The sequence below is a fragment of the Penicillium samsonianum genome, assembly GCF_028829775.1.
Source record: "Penicillium samsonianum strain IBT 33392 chromosome Unknown utg000005l_segment0_segment0, whole genome shotgun sequence".
NCBI classification, from domain to species: Eukaryota; Fungi; Ascomycota; class Eurotiomycetes; order Eurotiales; family Aspergillaceae; genus Penicillium; species Penicillium samsonianum.
The window spans coordinates 1313313-1332621 of NW_026643263.1; the positions used below are offsets into that span (position 1 = coordinate 1313313).

Genomic DNA, 19309 nt, shown 5'->3' on the forward strand with positions numbered 1-19309 from the left:
TATATTAAATAATGTATGTATGTAATAAGATATCCTAAATCTGACATTTCATTTTAGAAATGAACATGTTGGTTTTTTCCCCCACCCCGCCGAAGCTCACTCGCCTGTAAGGTAGTCCGCCGTCTGCCATATCAGGTAGCAGCGCTAACCTAACCAACCTCTAAGATTGATTCTCTTTCTGCCCATCGACAGTCCCCTCCGCCTTCTTATTCTCCTCCGCTGCAGCCTCCTCTGTCGCTGGCTTGTCCTTCTTCCCATGATCTGGCAGCCTCTTAAATGGAATAATCAGTGACAGGAGGACCGCAAACGCCGCACACGCCAGCGAAAAAGCAAACACATCCTTGATACCGACCATATACGCGGCGATCACCTCCTTAAGATCATCCCCGCTGAACACGTCCTGGAGTTCGGAGGCGCCGGTGCCCAGGACCAGGGTGGCATCGAGGTGAGCTGCACTGGAGAGAACTGTCTGGAGCATCCGGTTGGCGAAGAGGGATTGCGCGATGGCGACAAAGTAGGCGCCGCTGAGGGTTTGGCACACTGGTTGGTGGGGTTCGGTGTTAGTGCCCATATATACAAGCATACATGAGTAGTTACCCGAGTAGGTGCTCGGATGCGCATTACTTATATTGCGTAGGGAGTGGGAGGAAATACTTACTAACCATGATTCCAGTCGCACTGGAAACGTCTTCAGGCTTCGAGAAGCCCTGCACGGCCGTCATGGGAATCTGGTTGCAGATCCCAACGCCAAATCCAAAAAGCACCTCGGCACCGACGTACATAGCCTTAGAGGAGTCAACGTCCAGGATATAGATCAGGGACACGCCGGCGGTCATGATGAGGGCACCGAGGAGCTCGTAGGGTTGTGTGTAGCGGGTCTTTCCGATGACGCCGCCGCTGACGATGGCTCCAAGGGCGAAGAAGGCGAGGAACGGGAGGGTGTTCACGCCGCTTATGATGGCTGATTGGCCGTGGATGGATTGGAAGTAGATGGGAAGGTAGAACAAGACTTGGTAGAGGGCGGCGTAGGAACTAGAGTGGGTTAGTCATGAGTGGGAGATGGATAGATGTATAGCGAGGAAGAACTTACATGAGGCAGAATAGGGCATTACTCCATGTCATGCGCATGTTCAGAATGCTAAAGGGAACCATGGCGCGTTGGCCCTGGAACCATTCAGTGATGAAGAAGCCAATGCTGAGGACAATCCACATGACCAAAGTCGCGATAACTGAGCCATCATTCCACGCTTTGGTCTGTCCACCCCATTGCAATGCCAGCGTCAAACAGAGGAGAGACACGAGTAGCAAGCAGAAGCCTGGGAGATCCAGGGCGAGGATGATCTCCTGCCACGTCGCTGGGACCTTCTTGATGTGCTTGGGGATGCGCAGGAAAAACAGTAACAGCACGATTATGGGCCCACCAACGGGCAGGTTAATCCAGAAACACCATCTCCAGGTAACTCCGCTCGTGAATGCGCCGCCAATCACCGGTCCCAGAATGGTCGACACCATGAATATTGCCATCCAGGTGCCGATGAGAAGTGGATGGTTTCTCGGCGGGGCGACGTAGTTGATGACGATAAGGGTGCCTGCGAGGACACCAGAGGCTCCCCAACCTTGAATGGCACGTCCAATGATGACGGACACGCTATTCGGAGCTGCTGCGGCCACAATACTGCCCACCAAAAAGATAACGACCGCGCTGAGATAAACCCACTTCACATTGAGGTACTTGAACAGCTTTCCCCACAGTGGCGAGGCCGAGGCCGCGAGGATGAACGTCGCGCATCCATACCAGCCCACATCGTCGAGTTTGTGGAAATCGTTGGTGATGCCGGGAATTGCGGTTGCGATGATACCAATCTCCAGGGAGACAAGGATGGTGCTCACGAAGATCGTGAACATGATGAGGACGAGTCGGACGCCAGTCGCATAGTCGGGAGGGATCTCGTCAAGGTCTTCTTGCTCTTGGGGACCATCACTAGTCGAGCCGGGCTGGCTTCTGTCCAGCTCGGCTTTGTTGCTCTTCTCGAGGTCTGAACCGTCTACCATCATTCAAGTTGTTGGATATTCTGCACCACAGCAGCCCGTCAAAGAGTACGGAAATTGCAACTTGTAGTCTTGAGCTCTCAGAGATATATGTTGAAGCCACCTCGATGACAAAAAATCACGTAAGGTAGCCTGTGATTGACACGGTCGAACGAGAGAACGAGACATTTCGACCGCCGTGTTTTGTATATAAATCTTGGCAATGGAGCTAGTACGGTCGAATCAAACCCTAAAATTGCCAAGATATGTAGCAGCATTCGTCCGCCGTGTCCCGCCCCACGAGGGCTGAGAAAACGGTACCACTAGCTGATAATAACATTAATAATGCTCCTTTTGCACCCTCGACCGGCAGGTCTTCGGGTGGTTCGACCGTTAGCCTGTAGGATTACATACGTAGCATGCTTACCACAGTCGATAGAAGTAAGTTCGCCAAAATTAGTAAACAGGAAAATGAGCGGCCGTAAACAGCCGGGATTACAGTTATTTATCGTTAAGAGTTCAGTATAATGAGATATCGTTAATTGAAAACTCGATATTTCCTTGGAAGATAAAATAGTAATTAGTTATAGTGCATATCCAGGTAGGGTTGTCGTATTATGCGCTAGCCTTTAATATACAGAAATATGAGATAGGAGTGGAGAATTAATAAAAGAGCGTTGCTTGAAAGGTCCATCCTATCACCGGTCTAGAGCTTGCGCTTGACACTATGATCACGTTAGTTATAAGAAGTAGATGTGGCTCAGCGGGAAACATACCATCTGCCAATAAGCCCCTTTTCTGCGCAACAATTCATGATGCGTTCCGGACTCAAGTACCCTCGATCCCTGCCCCGACGCGCCTTCTCCAAAGACGAAAATTGCATCGGCTTTCTGAATCGTTGCTAGTCTGTGAGCGACCGCAATGATAGTCATGTTTCGCTTGCTTGCTAATCTCTCCATAGCACTTTGTACAAGACTTTCCGACTGAGAGTCCAAACTGGATGTAGCCTCATCAAGAAGGAGAAGTAGCGGTTTTCGGATTAGGGCTCGCGCAATACAAAGACGCTGTTTTTGCCCACCACTCAGCGAGGCCTGGGCGTTGACGCCAAGTTCTGTCAAGAAGCCATCTGGCAGGGATACTATGAAGTCATAGATTTCGGCGTCCTTGCATGCTTGAATCATTTGGTCTTCGGTATACGGGTTATTGGGGGCTTCCAGACCGAGCAGGAGATTTTCGCGGATGGTGCCTTCGAAGAGTTTCGGCTCCTGGGGGACGAGCGACAAAGCACTTCTGTAAGAGGATAGCTCAATGGAACGAATGTCTCGGCCACCGAATAGGATGCTTCCCTGAGTGCAGTCATAGAAGCGCTCGAGTAGCGAGACAAGCGTGGATTTTCCGCAGCCCGAAGGTCCGACAAATGCTACGAATTGACCACTCTCAATAGCAAGGTTCAGATTAGTAAACGTTGGTACCTCCCGAGAAGAATACTGAAAAGAGACATTCTGTAGATCAACAGAGGGACTCGGGGTGTACTCCGAAGTAGAGAGCGGCCCTACCGGAACATGCTGAAGCTGTCCCGCGGGAGGTAGCCGTGCAGCCAATATGCGATTGGCAGAGGCCTTAGCCTGCGCAATATTTGGACCAAAACTGAAGAACTGCCCAGCCGATTGGCCGCCTTGAATAATGGCAATATAGACCACGAAAAATGCAACTGGGTCATATTCGTGGGACGCGAGGAGCTGGCCGCCGTACCAGAAGGCGAGCGCCATGGCACATAGCTCAACACTGTCGGAAAACGCAAAGACCAACGTTGCGTACCACGCCTTCCGGGTGGCCTTTTGGCGCTGATCTTTTAGCAATCTTGAATATCTTTCCAAAATTGAATCTTCCATGGTTAGAGCAGTGACCGTTCTGAAGGCCCGGACCGCCTCTGTTGCGAACTTGGAGCTATCGGCATAAACTTCGGCATTTAGGCTCTCGAATTTGATCTCATACCGAATGCGCATGAAGGCAGAGAGAAATAAGAATGGCATGGCGGCAAAAAAGGTGACAGCTGCCAGCTTCCATCCAAAGGCAAAGGAGATTGCAACACATCCAACGATATTGAAGATTGAGATGAGAGGGAAAACACCAGTGGGACCAAACATCTCCTGCAACTGTTTTGAATCAGTAGAGAGCCTGGAAATCAGACTACCTGAGGAATTCTCCTCGCGATCGTAGTATGATACCGGTTTGGACAATAGGTTGTAAAAATAGTCCATCCGAGCATTGGACACGACGAACTGAACAGTTAGCCTTGCTTGAAGTCCGTGGATATAGGTAAGTCTAGACTCACCATGGAGATCGAATTCGACGAAAATCCTAGCATGAAATAGAAGGTCGCCATGGCAAGGGCGAGGACGAAAAACATCAATGCCCAGAAGTTCGCAGCGTTCACTAGCTTCTCGCCAGTGAACTGGAAAACCTGCACAAGTCTGGCAAAAAGCCAACTTTGTAAAGAGAATCCGGCTATTTGACCCTGTTAGCTTATATCTGGAAATGTGCGGGAGAGCATGCTGAATACTTACAACCTGCCCCTACAGCCCCAATCAGCGTCAGTGCATATAACACCCAATGGCTACGGTTTTCATAAATGAGCACACCAAAGCTGTGGAAAAAGCCAAAGTCTTTTTCAGACTCGGGACTATCCTGGCAGTTTTGATCGCCCCCTTCTTTGGTGGTGAAATCTTGAGGGCCGACTTCTTCTTTCTGCAAAGCAATCGAGTCCGGCACGTCGACATCCATCAAATTTGTCAGTGGCTCCAGCTGTTGTGCATGGACCAAGCTATGGTATATCCCTTCCTTGAGTATCAACTCTTCGTGAGAACCTTCTTCAAAATTTTGGCCGTCTTTCATGACGATGATTTTGTCCGCGCGGCGGACGGTGGACAAGCGATGAGCGATCATGATTGTAGTGCGATCTTTGGACACACGATCTAGGGCTGCTTGCACAATCTTTTCTCCTTGAATATCGATCGAGCTGGTCGCTTCATCAAGAATGAGAATTTGGGGTTGGTTGACGATGCTTCGCGCGATTGCAATTCTTTGGCGCTGTCCGCCACTCAATGTGATTCCACCTTCCCCAACAGTGGTCGAGTAACCCTAGAGATGGAACAATCAGATAAATGAAAATGAAAGGAATGCAGCGAAAAAGGAGTAATAATACCATGGGAAGGCGGTCGATAAATTCATCTGCAAAGGCTTGCTTGCAAGCCGCGGTGATGAGTTCCATCTTCTCAGCCTCTGTATCATTCTCCCACTGCGATCCGATCAGACCAAAAGCAACGTTGTTGTATATTGTATCATTGAACAAGAACGGCTCTTGCTGAACAAGTCCAATCTGCGACCGCCACCACTTCACATCCAAGTCATTGATGTTGTGACCTCCCACATGGATATAACCCGACGTGGTCTCTTTTTCTTCCTCGGGCTGTAGTTGATACCATCGCTCAATCATAGCGACAATGGTGCTTTTCCCCGAACCGGAGGGTCCGACCAGAGCCGTGGTTTTATTTCGCTCAAATCGTGCATGAAATCCCTTAAGCACGGTCATTTCTGTTCGTGTTGGATAGGCAAATGTCACGTTCTCAAACACGATATCATCATGGCTGGATACCTCCGGCTCTCGAATTCCAGGTGGATTATCCCGCTTGGAATCAATAACACCAAAAAAGGCACCTGATGCACTTATGGCCTTAGAGATAGCCATCAATGGCCCCGCAATGCCTCCCAAAATAGTGACGACGAGGAGCACGGAAAAGAATACCCTAATTAATTGTCAGAAAACGGCATCAAGATTATTCAAAAGACGGGGTAATCCTACGTGATCACGGTGTTAATATTAGCAATGTGACCTTCACGATACAGCTTCAACCCAAACCAGAAGGCCAGAGAGAAGCTGACATACATGGCAAAGAAGAGCATTGCAAGGTGAATTCCACTGACCAAAGACATACGCAGGCCACGTTTTCGTGCTTCCTCGACCCACCGTGTATACTTTTTGAAGAGTGGTTGCTCGGCACCTAGGGCGAACACTGTCCGAATAGAGCCGAATACTTCAGCGGCGAGGGCTGCATGCTTCTCATCCGCTTTGTCCACACTCTGCTGCCCCTTCACCAAAAATGGCACCGTCAGGCTAAAACCAAGGACCACAAATACAATGGCCGAACTGACAACAAGCGTCAGTGCCCAGGAATAACGGAATGCGATTGCGTAAGCCGCAATGAGTAAAGCGAGTGACTGGAACAGAATGGCGAGTCGATCGGAAACACTTTGCTGGATCGTATTTGATAGTGCCGTAATCGCATGTGTGACAGTTCCGACTGACATCTCGTCTATCTTGCTTACAGGAAGTGAAAAAAGAGCCTGGGTATACTCCAAGCGTAAGGCCCCTGAGGCGCGCAGGCTGGTCAATCGAAAACAAATCTGTCTCGTATGAGTAACAACGGAGCTATGGAGGTGGAAAATCACAGTACCATGGATATATAAGTCAGACAGAATTTTCCGATAAACAAATACACAATATACAAGCTAGAAGGAGAGGGTAAGTTCGCTGATGAGCAATCAAGTGCGAAATATTTACCTGTTTTGGTTGACCGAGGACTTGAATTCTTGTTCTGTGATACCCGACCCCGGAATAAAGTACTCATTGAACTTGCCGACCAGCTGGCCAAAGACAATGTTCATCAACGGAAGAGCCTGTAATTTCATTAGTTGATCTTCAGTACAGCTCGAAGTTTACTCTGACATACAACTCCCGAAGCCATGGCACAAATCAGCCCTAAAATCATAATATAAATACCCCCATGAGAGGCACCATATGATAGAATCCTCTGCAGGAGGCGTCAGCGATAGTAGACAAAGCCAGGTCCATCAATATATTAAAACCTACCGCATAGCTACCGAGACTTGCTGGTTTGGCTGTCTCGTCATTTGACTTCTCTGAACGAGCGACCATATCTGGACTGGTGATAGAGTTATATTCTGGCGATGTCGGTATGTCCTGCATTTCGACAAGATGCGGGGAAGCTGACGGAGAATGCATTTTCACCCCGTCAACACAGCGTTCCGATGAAAGAAAATTCTTTGTTTGTCGACGGAGGACTTCTGCACCATCTCGGGGTTCTAGTTTCGTGTGTAACTGTGAAATTGAATATTCGTGTTCGGAATCCCCTGAGTCATCTTTTCAGGCGGCAAGAATCCTTAGCGCTCAGATACCAAGACGCGACCCACTCAAGGCTGTTACAGATCCTGAAGCAAGAATTAGGCAGACATTGGCCAAGATGGTATTGATGTCAAGGTGTCGATTAAGGTGTTGGGGTGATGGTGATGTGGCATGGCACTAACCCCAAATAGGAAGTAATGTGGTGTTACTGCTGCCTCAAGCAGAATTGTGTTGACAGTGAGATAGTGGCGAGTCAAGGACTGATGAACAAGACCAGTCAAAAGTGTCTTGCATGTTACTAGTTTAGCACACAAATTGCCCGTCTTCTTTCAGTGAGGTCAAAATCCGAACGACTTATGAAGGTCATACTATGTATAAAATACAAGAATAGTCACCTATGCGACCTTGGTCTTTTTTGGTAGATATTTTCTCCCTTATTGTCGTTGTGGCTTGAGTTTAGGCGGTAAAAACAGCTTGCGGGACTTTTCCATGTATAAGCAGGGATATAGTCCACGGGTGTTGTAGCCTGCATATTCTAATCGGGCCTAGCCGGGCCCGTGACAGTGCCCAGGTGGACGAGACCTGGCGGCTGACTCACCCTCACTCATCTCCACAAGATGCATCGGACTAGCTCCGAGGTATTTACTAATGGCACAGGCCCTAGAGAGATTGGAGCTGTACCTTGACTTCGAGCCCATCGCATGTACGATGAATCGCCAATCAGCATCCCGAGCCTCTCTAGCGTGTTGGCCATGCCGGACTCAGCATCTCAAATGCGACGCGGCACTCCCTATATGTGCACGATGTCAAACCCTGCTGAAAGCGTGCTCATACCCCGAATCACGACGTAGCGGTAGATACAAGGCCGCGAACTCCAGGAGAAAGCAGCATAAAATATCATGCCTTGCCTCTCATGTGCTGACACCGTCCGATACACATACCTCCGTGCTCGGAGGAGAAGATCACGATCACTCGTCAGTCTCCACCTCATCCCAGATACCACTGGCCTCGGCCATCGAAGTCGAGAACAGTATGGGCGCGAACAATACCCTGTTGGATTTATACTACGAATACTTTCATCGCAGCCATCCATTTGTCCTGCCGAGGCCCAATCTTAAAGCCAAACTAGCGTCTGAATGGTCCAGCCTACGGGCGCTGCTCGCCGTCATGCAATATATTGGTTCATCTTACGGGGAGGGGGACTCTTCCTCGAGAAGAGAGCGCATGCCAGACGAGCAAAGTATTGACGTGGTGGACGGATTCGTAGTTCAAACGACGCTATTATTAGCACTAGCCAAGAGCATGTGTGCTGAGCGGGCTGCCTCCGAAGTGCTTCTGGCAAAATCCATCGAGCAAGCCAGGCTGATCGGCATGCACACCAGGGCTTTTGCCGATGTGGCGGCCGAAAACGACCCTGTGCTCGCCGAGAGCTGGAGGCGGACATGGTGGATGCTTTACTTGGCTGACCTGAACTTTTCCGTTATCCGCTACGACTTCATTACATCGATCCATGACACGGATCACGATGTCGACCTACCTTGTGATGACCTCGACTACTGCGCCACGGTAATACTGTTTCCGTGTGATATATCCTTGGATTACTGATCAGTAGAGCCCTAGGATATCCCACGAACCAGAGCCTCCTCCATCGATTACCGAAACCGAGAGTACGCGCTGGCGACCACGCGCTTCTCATCATTTGCCTATCTTATCGATGCAACGCGCATTTTTGTCTGCTCATTGAGAGTGGCAACTCAATACGAAAACCCACCGAAGGCGGAACTCCTCTGTAGCGACTTGGAGGCTTCTATCGTTGGTTGGTTTGTCATGCTTCCGCCCGACAAATGGGAGCTTGCCGTACAGCCTGATCTCCTAGATCAACTCATCTTCCAAGCTCACATGATGATGTACACGTATGCATCCCTACAAGAAACAATGCTAGAATCGATGCTTATACTAACAAAATAGAGCTCTGGCATATATCCATCGGCCATTGTCGAACCTTCAATACGATCCCGCGGAAGACTTGTCAAGCTGTGGCACACCTCCACGACCTCTAGTCTCCAGCACGATAACTACGGGCGCGTTCAATCATCGAACGCACTCGGACAAGTTATTCCAAGCCGTCCGCAATCAAAACCAGTGCTTGATCCTGCTGCCTTTAGGTGCCGCCCAGCTTTCACCCTTTCTCATTTGCATGATAGCGTGCTGCACGATTGCCTACCTGGTCGCCTGCAAGTCGGGATTGACACCGGATGAGGTCGAGGTGGCGCGGTCGCGCATACGAGTCTGCCTGGGTACGCTCAAGCATTACGAAAATATTTGGCCCAGAGCCAAGAATATCCTGCATGAACTGCGAGTTATAGCCAATGCTCTTATGCGAGCGGATTCGGTCCCTCGAGCTCCAAGTACCGGGTTTGACCTGCTCGCTGAACAGGATGCCATGGTTGCCAATATATTCGACGGAGAGTGGCTTCATGCACTAGGAAGCATGACCTGAGGCAATTCCATTGGCACATTTCGGTCAGGGCATCATGTGCCTGCACCTCCATCTATAAACGAACGACGATACAAAACGCATTTTCAATTGAAAAGAAAAAAGCATAGTCGGCCGCGTCGTTGAGAATGGCATGACCCAGTTGGCTCGATGGTAGTTTTTAGATGTCTTTCTTTTAGATGGCTTCCTTAAGCTTTCTAGGTAGAGAGTGTGAAAATGAGTTTTCTACATATAACAGATCTCAACATTGGCTGCCTGCGGCATGATATTGAGATGTAGCACCGACCCCAGACCATCCTTCGACTCACATTACCTCTACCTGCACTCACTGATGGTATAGGTATGTAGATTAAGAAGGTATTAGTTCACGGTGCGAGGTGGAAAAGATCCGAACTTAGACTGTATTAGTTGATAAAGGTTATTTTTCGGGACACCCATAGTCACATCAAAGTAGGAAGCATAATATTCAGTAGTGCAAGTCTACATACATTATGTATGTAGCTGTCGCACTTTAAAAACGTGCCCTAAGCCCCTCGGCGTAGTTCAGCTCCCGCCGCCTGAACCACGACGCAAACTTGGAAACTAATGCCGGTGTAGAATAATGTCGCAAAGTAGACAAGGCTGGCCCCCGTATTTCTGTGCATGAATAATGGAGCTTTGCTGGGTTCCGGGGTGCTCTGGCGGTGTAATCATGTCCTGGGTGGGCGTGATAATCCCGAATAGCCTAACGGTGGGTCATTCGAACTCCGATGTTGAGATGATCCCGAATTGCCTAACCGGAGATTGCTTCTTCTAGTAAAATTAAGGAGAGAGAAAATTTTCTCTTATTTAATGGCGTAGCATGCAAGCTTGTGTCAATTTAATTATCACATTCATTCGCGCAGTCGATACATACAGAGAGAAAGGACATGGCGCATCTCTTTCGGACAACAGCACTCGGTGTATTTGCACGACTAGTTACTGGGAACAAGGTCCTGGCATTTTCAAGCGAAAATCATAAGTACTGCACCAGTGAGAACCCCAGCTTCGCTGAGAACAAGGAGGAAAATGAGCAACCTTTGATTCCAGTGACATGGTAAGCGACCTTTCATCCGTCTTATTTATTGGCGCTGTGACGTGCATGCTTACATGGCAGATAGGGTCTCCGATGAGGATGCAGAGAATCCTTACAACTGGTCAGCAACAAGAAAGGTGGCAGTGACGACTCTTATTTGGTGAGATAGATACACAGCCCATTCGACTGTCAGACTGCTAATCAACGTGTTGGTAGTATCTACACGTTCACAGTGTACTGTGGATCATCAATATACGTCCCAAGCGAAGAGTACGTGAGCAAACACTTATGATGTGGACGAAAGACTTGTGTTGTTGACTTGATACAGGCAGGTAATGGAAGAATTTGGCGTTTCCGAGGTCGTCGCCTCCCTAGGTCTAGCTCTCTACGTCCTCGGCTGTGAGTGTTCTCAATATATCTTTAAACGGACTGAAGGCACTTGGTCAAGTACTAACCTAAGGTTTTAGATGGCATCGGACCCCTCCTCTTCTCTCCGCTGAGTGAGATCCCGCATATCGGCCGGAACCCGGTCTACATCAGTACATTTGCCATCTTCATCGTCCTGTCGGCCATAGCCGGGGTATGCAAAAGCTTTGCGGGGTTCCTCGTCGTGCGTTTTTTACAGGGCTTCTTCGGAAGTCCCTGTTTGGCGACTGGGGCAGCGTCCCTGAGTGACATGGTATGCTCGACGGCCCCCATAACTATACCATGGCTAACCTAAAACTGTAGTTTTCCGTCATATACATGCCATACACCCTGGTGGGTTGGTCTGGTGCCATGTACTGCGGCCCTGCGCTTGGTCCGTTGCTGTCTGGATTCTCCGTATCTGTCAAAGGGTAAGACTCTCTTATATCTAGCTGTCAGAAGATACTAACAGGGAGGTTGTTAGTTGGCGCTGGTCCATGTGGGAGATAGTCTGGCTCGCAGGCTTTGTCTTCGTCTTGCTTGTGTTGTTTCTTCCCGAGACATCGGCGCCGACACTGCTGTTCTACAAAGCCAAACGTCTCCGACAAGAGACGGGTTCGGACCGATTCGTCACCATTGATTCCATACGGTCTGAGGGGCTCTCGCGCAGCCAACTGGTAAAGCTTGCGCTTATCAAGCCATTTGAGATCACCCTCAAGGACCCTGCCATTGCGTTTACGAATCTTTATGTAGGTTCTACTTGTTTCACCTCATTGCTTGGGCTGTCCTGAATATTGCGATTCCTGGATATTGCGATGATTTACTGACGGGATATTTAGACCTCTCTTACATACGGAATCTACTACTCATTCTTCGAAGTCATCCCTATGGTATATCCCAAAGAATACGGCTTCAGTCTTGGCGAGACAGGCGCTGTCTTTGTCTGCGTCCTCATCGCATGCATCATCGGCGCAGTTTGGTATTGCACCTGGTACCGTGTCTTCGTCCAGCGCCGCTTCCAGCGTCTCGGCACTTTCGACGTCCAGGAGACCTTTCTGCGCCCCGGCCTTATTGGTGTGCTGGGCGTTCCACTCGGCATGTTTCTCTTCGGATGGGCGGCGCGTGCGTCGGTCCCCTGGCCTGTGCCGACACTCGGCGTCGTCTTGTTTTGCGGGTGCTCATTTGTTGTTGGACTGGGCATCTTTATACACCTCCCCTTGAGCTATCCGGAGTACGCAGCGAGCCTGTTTGCGGCCAATGATGCGCTGCGAAGCTCGTTTGCAGCGGGTGCGGTGCTTTTTGGGCGGCCTCTATATTTGAACTTAGGGGTGGGGAAGGGTTGTACATTGCTTGGGGGGTTAAGCATACCCCTGGTGGTAGGCTTTTGGTATTTGTTCATGTATGGGGACAAGTTGAGGAAGAAGAGCAAGTTTACTGTTCATGCGTAGATGGACGGACATATTCCGATAATTTATTGCATATACAGACCTGAAGCTATGACACACCGTTATTTTAATAGTGAATGTGTGCCCGGTTAGGAACCTTTACGCAGTCTTATAGCGCTCAGTGCTCACCCCCTAACAGGTCGCAAGTCAGCCGGTTCCTGCTGAGAGTTCAGTAGGAACCAGTGGACTGTGCTCAGTGTTACATTTTGCAACCCTGCAACGCCAGCAGCATGCAGATGTCCCAGATAAACAGTACCATTACTGGAGAAATCCCAATTCCAAACGGTACCCCCATTAAAATGCATTATTTTGAATTATATTTTGTCCATAATAGGCAGACCCTAAGGTATAGGATGTTTAAACCAGAATATTCAACTTCCGTTAGTGAATTGACAAGACTCTACCATTAGCTATTGAACTCATCCCATGGTTTATTAGTAGTAAGTCGCTTTTTTAATTTTGCGGCAATATTCTTATTAATATGCCATAAGCAAAGTAAGTGCGAGTAATCTATAAAATCATTAGAAAGTGCACCTAATAGAGAAAGATCCCGATCAGGACAAAGAATCGGAGATTGTATAGGGATATCAAGCCATGAAAAGAAAGACTTTAATGCCCACCTACATGATTATTCCTGTTCTTTTTGCATAAAGAAATACACCACAATGTCAAATCAAGATGAAAATGTCGTAAGAAGCGGGATTTCTTCCGGATTTTCCAAGGGGGTAGGGAGCAAGATCTTACACAAAATACAATTAGATCTTCTTTTAGACCTGGGGGTATTTACCCTTTAGATCCAGTGATTATTCTTGGTCCTTTACGTCAAAGAGAGCTTGCAGCTGAAGCTCCTCTTCGCATTTTTACAACCCCCCTTTTTTTTCTCTTTGACTTTACAAACTCAGTCACCAATTCTCCACCAGATACAATTGAGCGGGTTGTTAAGCTTAATGCTAAGCTTATCAATGATCTGGAGCAAACTCAGCACCTGTCTAAGAGCGTACAAAGGTATATTTAACGGAGTATAGATGCAAATTCGCTTTTATCCCAGCAGCTTGATCTGGTTAAAGCGTGTTTAAAGAGCTCTCAGTCCCACAAGGCAGATGCAAATAAGCCAAGAAATAGGAAATCGATTATTGGTACTAGGGGCTCAACGCTATTACCTATATGTGCAAATATGATGATGGCAGAAAGGCAGGATGGTTGAAGCGATTGCAAGCGAAGCATGGCAAGATTGGAAGCTGAGCAGCGAGCTCAGGCAGGAAGAGATTTAGCTGAAGCTTAACATGAAGCTTCAATGGCGGCAAAGAGATAGTATAGGAGGAAATTGGTATATAGATACTACTGGTGGTTACCTGTAAATATGATTTCCATAGGTTGACAAATTGAAAATATGATATCCGGTGGGGCGCACTAATACAGTGTACATGCGTTGGTGCGCTTGGCATGGTTAGTATTTACCTATGTTTAATAAATTGGGAAGTAAAGGGCCATTTAGCCAGTAGATTGCCTTACAACATTTTCTAAGGAGAAAGAAACCGGAAAAAGAAATTTTTAACTGCACCATAGGACTGAGCATGTCCGTGCTTCGCAACAGACATTTGCAGCATATTGAAGGAGTCGAATCATTGCCAACCATTACCGAGCTTGACATTTCATGCCATACTTGGGTAGCTGAAAACATCTTTGGAATGCGGAAAGTCTAGAAGCAGGAAAGGGCTTGTAAGAAAGAAGGCAACCCAATCACCTGCTAAAATGCTAGCAAAAAAGTGGGGAACTATCCGCCAATTCCGGGAATTGCGTACTCGGCGTACCCTGTCAATTCCAAGGTTTTAGTCGCGTATTTTGTGTAGCATTATAGCCTTATTAAGCCTTAGAAATCTTTGATTAAATATGAAGAAATTACAGAAACTACTATATCAAGCTTAGAGAGCCTTAGATGCACAGCCATGAAACCGCGTTAGAAGGCAAAAGAAAAAGGTTTGCGACTTGGGTGTGCTATTTGATAAAGAACAAATTTCACATAAAGTTTTAGAGAGCAAGAACTGTTGGAATCGACGCTTGTTGTACAATCAATAAACCTTTGAGCTCAGCTGCTTTTGTCTCGGTAAAATCCTCGGAATAATTTTTACTATCACCCAGCTCATTCAAGCTAACGAATCAAGTATTATAGAAGCGGGCCTCTACGATGGATGACTTGATAGATGAAGCATATATTTTCGTCCCCGGAAGATACGAGTTCTTTTCTACTTCTGTTGATCAACACACCGATCTGTCTCTTGGGCAATTTTATTACTTATTTCATATTCTAGAAACTTGAGGTGGTTGTTATTTGGGTGATATTTTGGATATTACTATCTGTTTTCATTGCTTTTTTTATACAATAGCGTCCCTCCTAGGCCATCTAACTCGCGTGTACTATAATATAGTATTCGTAGGAAGAGAGGGAAGCCTACTCACCCCCTCTCCTTCCACAAAAAAAAAGTCCTTCCTCAGGGCACGTATATCATAAAACTGGTGGAAGCTAGTGAGAGATCTAGTTAAAAGCAGGGGCCATTTAGTAAGAAATGGCGTAAACCACATAAATTCTATACTAAAGAATTCGAACGAGGTGGAAGGATAAGTAATCAATAGGAGAGGAATTAGGAGAATAGAAATATATAAATAAAAATAGGATAAGGGAACAGATCAAAATTACGAGAGCGTCCTATCAGCATTTAAGTCTAACATTCGCTACAACGCCGGGTTGTCCTACTTCTTAACCCTATCTATTTCTAGGGCGACAAATCATGTTGACCTCGACGTTTAAGACAAACTCAAATATATTAGTGTAATATAGGCAAAACATATGCAAGTAGTGCGAAGTATGTAGTTATGTCTGCTAGGGATTGAAGTCAGCTCTCTGATTGGCGGCTGATTTTTCCACCCCTTAACAACATTCTATTGGACAAATGTAACCTGCCAAATGCCCTTGTGGTATCCGATCAAGGTTGACCGCGTCCAGATTTGAATTGATAAATCTGAAACACAGCCAATCAAATTAACCACTATCTTTTGGATAATAGGCTCAGATATGACACTCTACGAGCGGGAAAAGATCATCGCATTCCTACGGCAATAGCTCCAACATCACCCAATTTTGCTATAGCTAAACTAGGGACTACACCTTTATGGTATGGCAAGAGTAAACAGAGGGGGCTTGAGAACATAAATAACCTTAGCACATAGAGTTATCTATCGTGGAATTTATCTTGTTGATCCTCTTGCCATGCAGATCTATACGTAAGGTTTTAGAATCCAATTATATAATGTTGAAGCTTGCCAGAAACTTTCCATGATTAATTTTCACCATTGTCATCCCGCTCCCAAGGGGCGAGACTTCCACTTTCCTACCCAATGGCTCTAGATCTATTTGTTCGTTTGATTTCAACTGCTAAGCATCTAACTTTTCGGAGACGACAGAAGAATTCGCATGCTCTATCAAAAGTACCTTTCACCGCATCCCTTGTTTTCAAGAGAATCACTTTCTTACCGCTTTGCAGGTCAAACTCAAAAGAAGCGCAAACTTCAAGCGACGGAGAGATTCCTCGTTAACGTCCGCACCATACAGCTTGGATCCAACAGAGTTCACAATGTATACCGACCAAGAATGGAGAGTTGATACTTCTATTACGAGCCCACATGTTCAGATCGAAAGTCGCAATGGATCTTGTACATCTTCGTTTCTAGAAGACCAAGTCGGCAATTCGATAACCTACTCAACCTCGAGTCATCCTAAGATCGGACAAAGTCTACTGCCTCCTTCAGCTCTACCTGAACTTCCACTAGTTCTCAATGGACCTACAGAGCCGACGGATATCAAAGGTCCCCAGGGAATCGAGCCCGACTTTACTAAGAGGACTCAGCGTGCATCCAGGTGGCGCCGGAAAATAAAATCGGCTATTTCACAAAAGTAGATCCTGCGTGTTGGTTAACGGAGATGCACTAATCGCGTGAAAAACTGAGTTGGCGGGAATGAAGCTCTATTGTAACTTTGCAATAATTACTGCAAAATCTGAGAATCAACGAAGTCAAGCCCAGTTCCGATGTCTCTATAGAGATTTGAGTCTTGCAAATCTTGTAATATACTATCCTCAGCGTTTGTTCTGTGCTTTGGACTATCATCTGGGACACGACAGGTGCCATTTCATATGTTGACGGGTTCATTCGGTTCATTCATCTGCTCGAGTATATCAGCTACCTTCACTGTTTGGTTCTATGTTATAGGTCTCTAATCTTGGAATACGGATAATTATAAGTGTGAAGTAGTTTTCTACTAGTTTGAGGGCTGAGAAAATGTATGTTATGCCTACGGGGTGCCTAAGTACCTTTTGTATAGGTAAGTCATACAAAAGATACCTAATTTCTAGATTTTGCATCTGGTGAAAATCTTGCATCTGCTGGGGCGCACCAATACCCGGCAGGTGTATTGGGCGCTTGGCACGGTTAATACCTTGTTTCCACCATGTATTCGATCTTAGTATTCGACAATTTCGCAATGCTAGGTTGATGGGTTGATGCTCCGGAAACACTGCCTAAATCCGGGGACTACGCGATGGTTTAAGCTATTTAAGGGACGGTATGAAGTCAGCTATACAGGACGGACAAGCCGCAAATAAGCCTAATAGAATATTAGGAATCAACTGAGCATATCAAGGCGTAATTTCACCCGTTTTCGTAATCATGCTAAGACTAGAAAACAAAGAAGCGCTAATTATAAGAAGTATTGTTCGGCGGGTAATACTCAAGGATGAAATTTCTGCGCCAACGGAAACCTCTACTAGAGAAGATGCGCGAACAACCACCCAGTGAGTTAATTCTCCCCATGGTTAAAATATGCCTTAACGAATACATTACAGCGCACTCGGACTAGGCATTGATGTAGCTGGTCCTATGCTAGTGGTATTGCTGTTTGTAGCTAGGTCGGAATCTTATCTGCTTCTATGTTTAACCATGGAGAAAATCAAATTTATATTCAGCTTCTTATGACGTGTTTCGGACTCCAGCTCGACCCAAGATGGAACCATCAGGGGATAGTAACTTTGAAGAATGAGATTCGTATACTGTGGCAACCTTGGAAACATAAAGTTGTAAGTTATTGATAGCGAAGCTGAATACAGAAAGGATGCAGGTTCTCACAAAATGATGATATTCATATGATGGAGGAAGAAAGAGAGAAGAAGCTAAACTACTGGAACTACTCCCTACCCGTGGTGGGGAAAGGCAATAGTTGTGGGGCCGCAAACCTTAAATATTACTAAGATATTTCAATTCACTTTGTCTTATAATTAGATTTCTCTATGATTTCTAGTTTATATTGTTCCCTAGATATAAATATCTTGAAATAAGCTACTAAAATAAGTATAAGAATGTCCATCAAAGAACATAGTTTTTACTATAAATAAGTAATATACAATTCTGACGCTTCCATGGTTGAGTCCTGAGTCCCTGGTGTAACAGAAGACATGGGTAGGGCTGTTTCCCGGAACAAGTCATTTAAGTACACGGCTCTAGGGCATGATCTCAGCGTTATCTTTGATCACCCAATCTTCTATCATGGCAGACGAACAACCTCAACTCGTTCTACTCCCCGAGGGATTGTGGATACTTGATGATACTGGGAAAAATCTCATATTCCTGTCCGAAGAAGAGCTCGACCGAAATGCTATCGAACCCACTGATAATACAATACCTAGAGATCCACCCGCAGAGGTCATCACCAAATACCTCTCCATCCTAACTCCCCCTCAGAAGAAGATGCAAGATGAGCTCCGCGACTTGGGCTGGAATGATGCTGCCATTCACAACTTGCTCACTATCCTTGAAGATGCGCAGCGGTACAACTGCGCAAAGCTACGCCAGAAGGGATACACTGAAGGTGAAATCCAAAGGCTCGATGCGCTCGGCAATAAAAATGTAATGGATCTCTCGCATCCCAAACGTGGACTTGCCAGCACAGTTGATGAAGATTATCAACTGCAGCTGTACTTGCTGGATGAGGTAAATCAAAGACGTCTGGTTATGCTTGGAGAGGAATAAGAATAGCGGGAAGGGCATGTGGTCAACGTTGAGAATGACAAGCAGGAAGATGGGGGTTGCAAAGGACATATGTTTCAAGTGCAATTTTCACAGTGTCAAATTTGGTGAACAACTTCAATACTATCTTTATCCCACAATCAATTACCATCTAAGCCACATCGGTATCTTGATCCAACACTAGGGATGGGGTTTGAAACCGAATTGATATTCACTATAAAAAAATTGCATGTAGGCGTAGATCTACTCATCTCGGCGATCGTAAGTACCAAGAATTTCAACCCACATCTGAGAAATCCTTCCAAGGTTGACAAATTAATTTTCAGTGACTCATTCTGGAATTAGGCTAAGGAAGATGATTTGAATATATATACACTTCCCTGTCCTTACATTATGTATTTCATAAACCGTTTGCCTCCCAATGTTGATACTCAGAGCGACTCATGATGGTATTCAAGGAGTTGCGGTTGTTGCAGCTGCCGCATATATGAACGATTCACAAAACGCCTATCTCTACCGATATCGGTCTATTTGTTCAAGTATGTATATCAAAGCAAAATGTGGCATTATCCGAGACAGTTTGGACAATCCTACTGCGATCCCGA

At 46.6% G+C, this 19309-nt stretch overlaps 5 protein-coding genes across 5 annotated transcripts; 3 read left to right on the forward strand and 2 right to left on the reverse strand.

The window, feature by feature from the left end:
* Positions 1–160: 160 nt before the first annotated feature.
* N7471_009419 (MDR family MFS transporter) lies at positions 161–2052 on the reverse strand (the record flags this gene model as incomplete). Its single annotated transcript, XM_057282138.1, has 3 exons — positions 161–540; positions 659–1032; positions 1091–2052. 3 exons carry the CDS (start codon positions 2050–2052, stop codon positions 161–163), a joined length of 1716 nt encoding a protein of 571 aa, XP_057133021.1.
* A 674-nt stretch (positions 2053–2726) lies between these two features.
* Positions 2727–7075, reverse strand: N7471_009420 (ABC transporter ATP-binding protein; the record flags this gene model as incomplete). Its single annotated transcript, XM_057282139.1, has 9 exons — positions 2727–2753; positions 2805–4310; positions 4364–4536; positions 4596–5169; positions 5234–5834; positions 5891–6472; positions 6650–6765; positions 6819–6899; positions 6959–7075. The coding sequence occupies 9 exons, from the start codon at positions 7073–7075 to the stop codon at positions 2727–2729; spliced, it is 3777 nt and encodes a 1258-aa protein (XP_057133022.1).
* Positions 7076–7901: 826 nt separating this feature from the next.
* N7471_009421 (Transcription factor) lies at positions 7902–10119 on the forward strand. Its single transcript, XM_057282140.1, has 3 exons — positions 7902–8797; positions 8852–9144; positions 9200–10119. The coding sequence occupies exons 1-3, from the start codon at positions 7940–7942 to the stop codon at positions 9729–9731; spliced, it is 1683 nt and encodes a 560-aa protein (XP_057133023.1). The 5' UTR covers positions 7902–7939; the 3' UTR covers positions 9732–10119.
* Positions 10120–10636: 517 nt separating this feature from the next.
* On the forward strand, positions 10637–12635 carry N7471_009422 (MFS transporter; the record flags this gene model as incomplete). Its single annotated transcript, XM_057282141.1, has 8 exons — positions 10637–10803; positions 10868–10942; positions 10999–11052; positions 11111–11181; positions 11250–11461; positions 11512–11618; positions 11672–11936; positions 12027–12635. The coding sequence occupies 8 exons, from the start codon at positions 10637–10639 to the stop codon at positions 12633–12635; spliced, it is 1560 nt and encodes a 519-aa protein (XP_057133024.1).
* Positions 12636–18224: 5589 nt separating this feature from the next.
* N7471_009423 (uncharacterized protein) lies at positions 18225–18707 on the forward strand (the record flags this gene model as incomplete). The annotated part of the gene is made up of 1 exon (XM_057282142.1): positions 18225–18707. The coding sequence occupies one exon, from the start codon at positions 18225–18227 to the stop codon at positions 18705–18707; it is 483 nt and encodes a 160-aa protein (XP_057133025.1).
* Between the last annotated feature and the right edge of the window lie 602 nt (positions 18708–19309).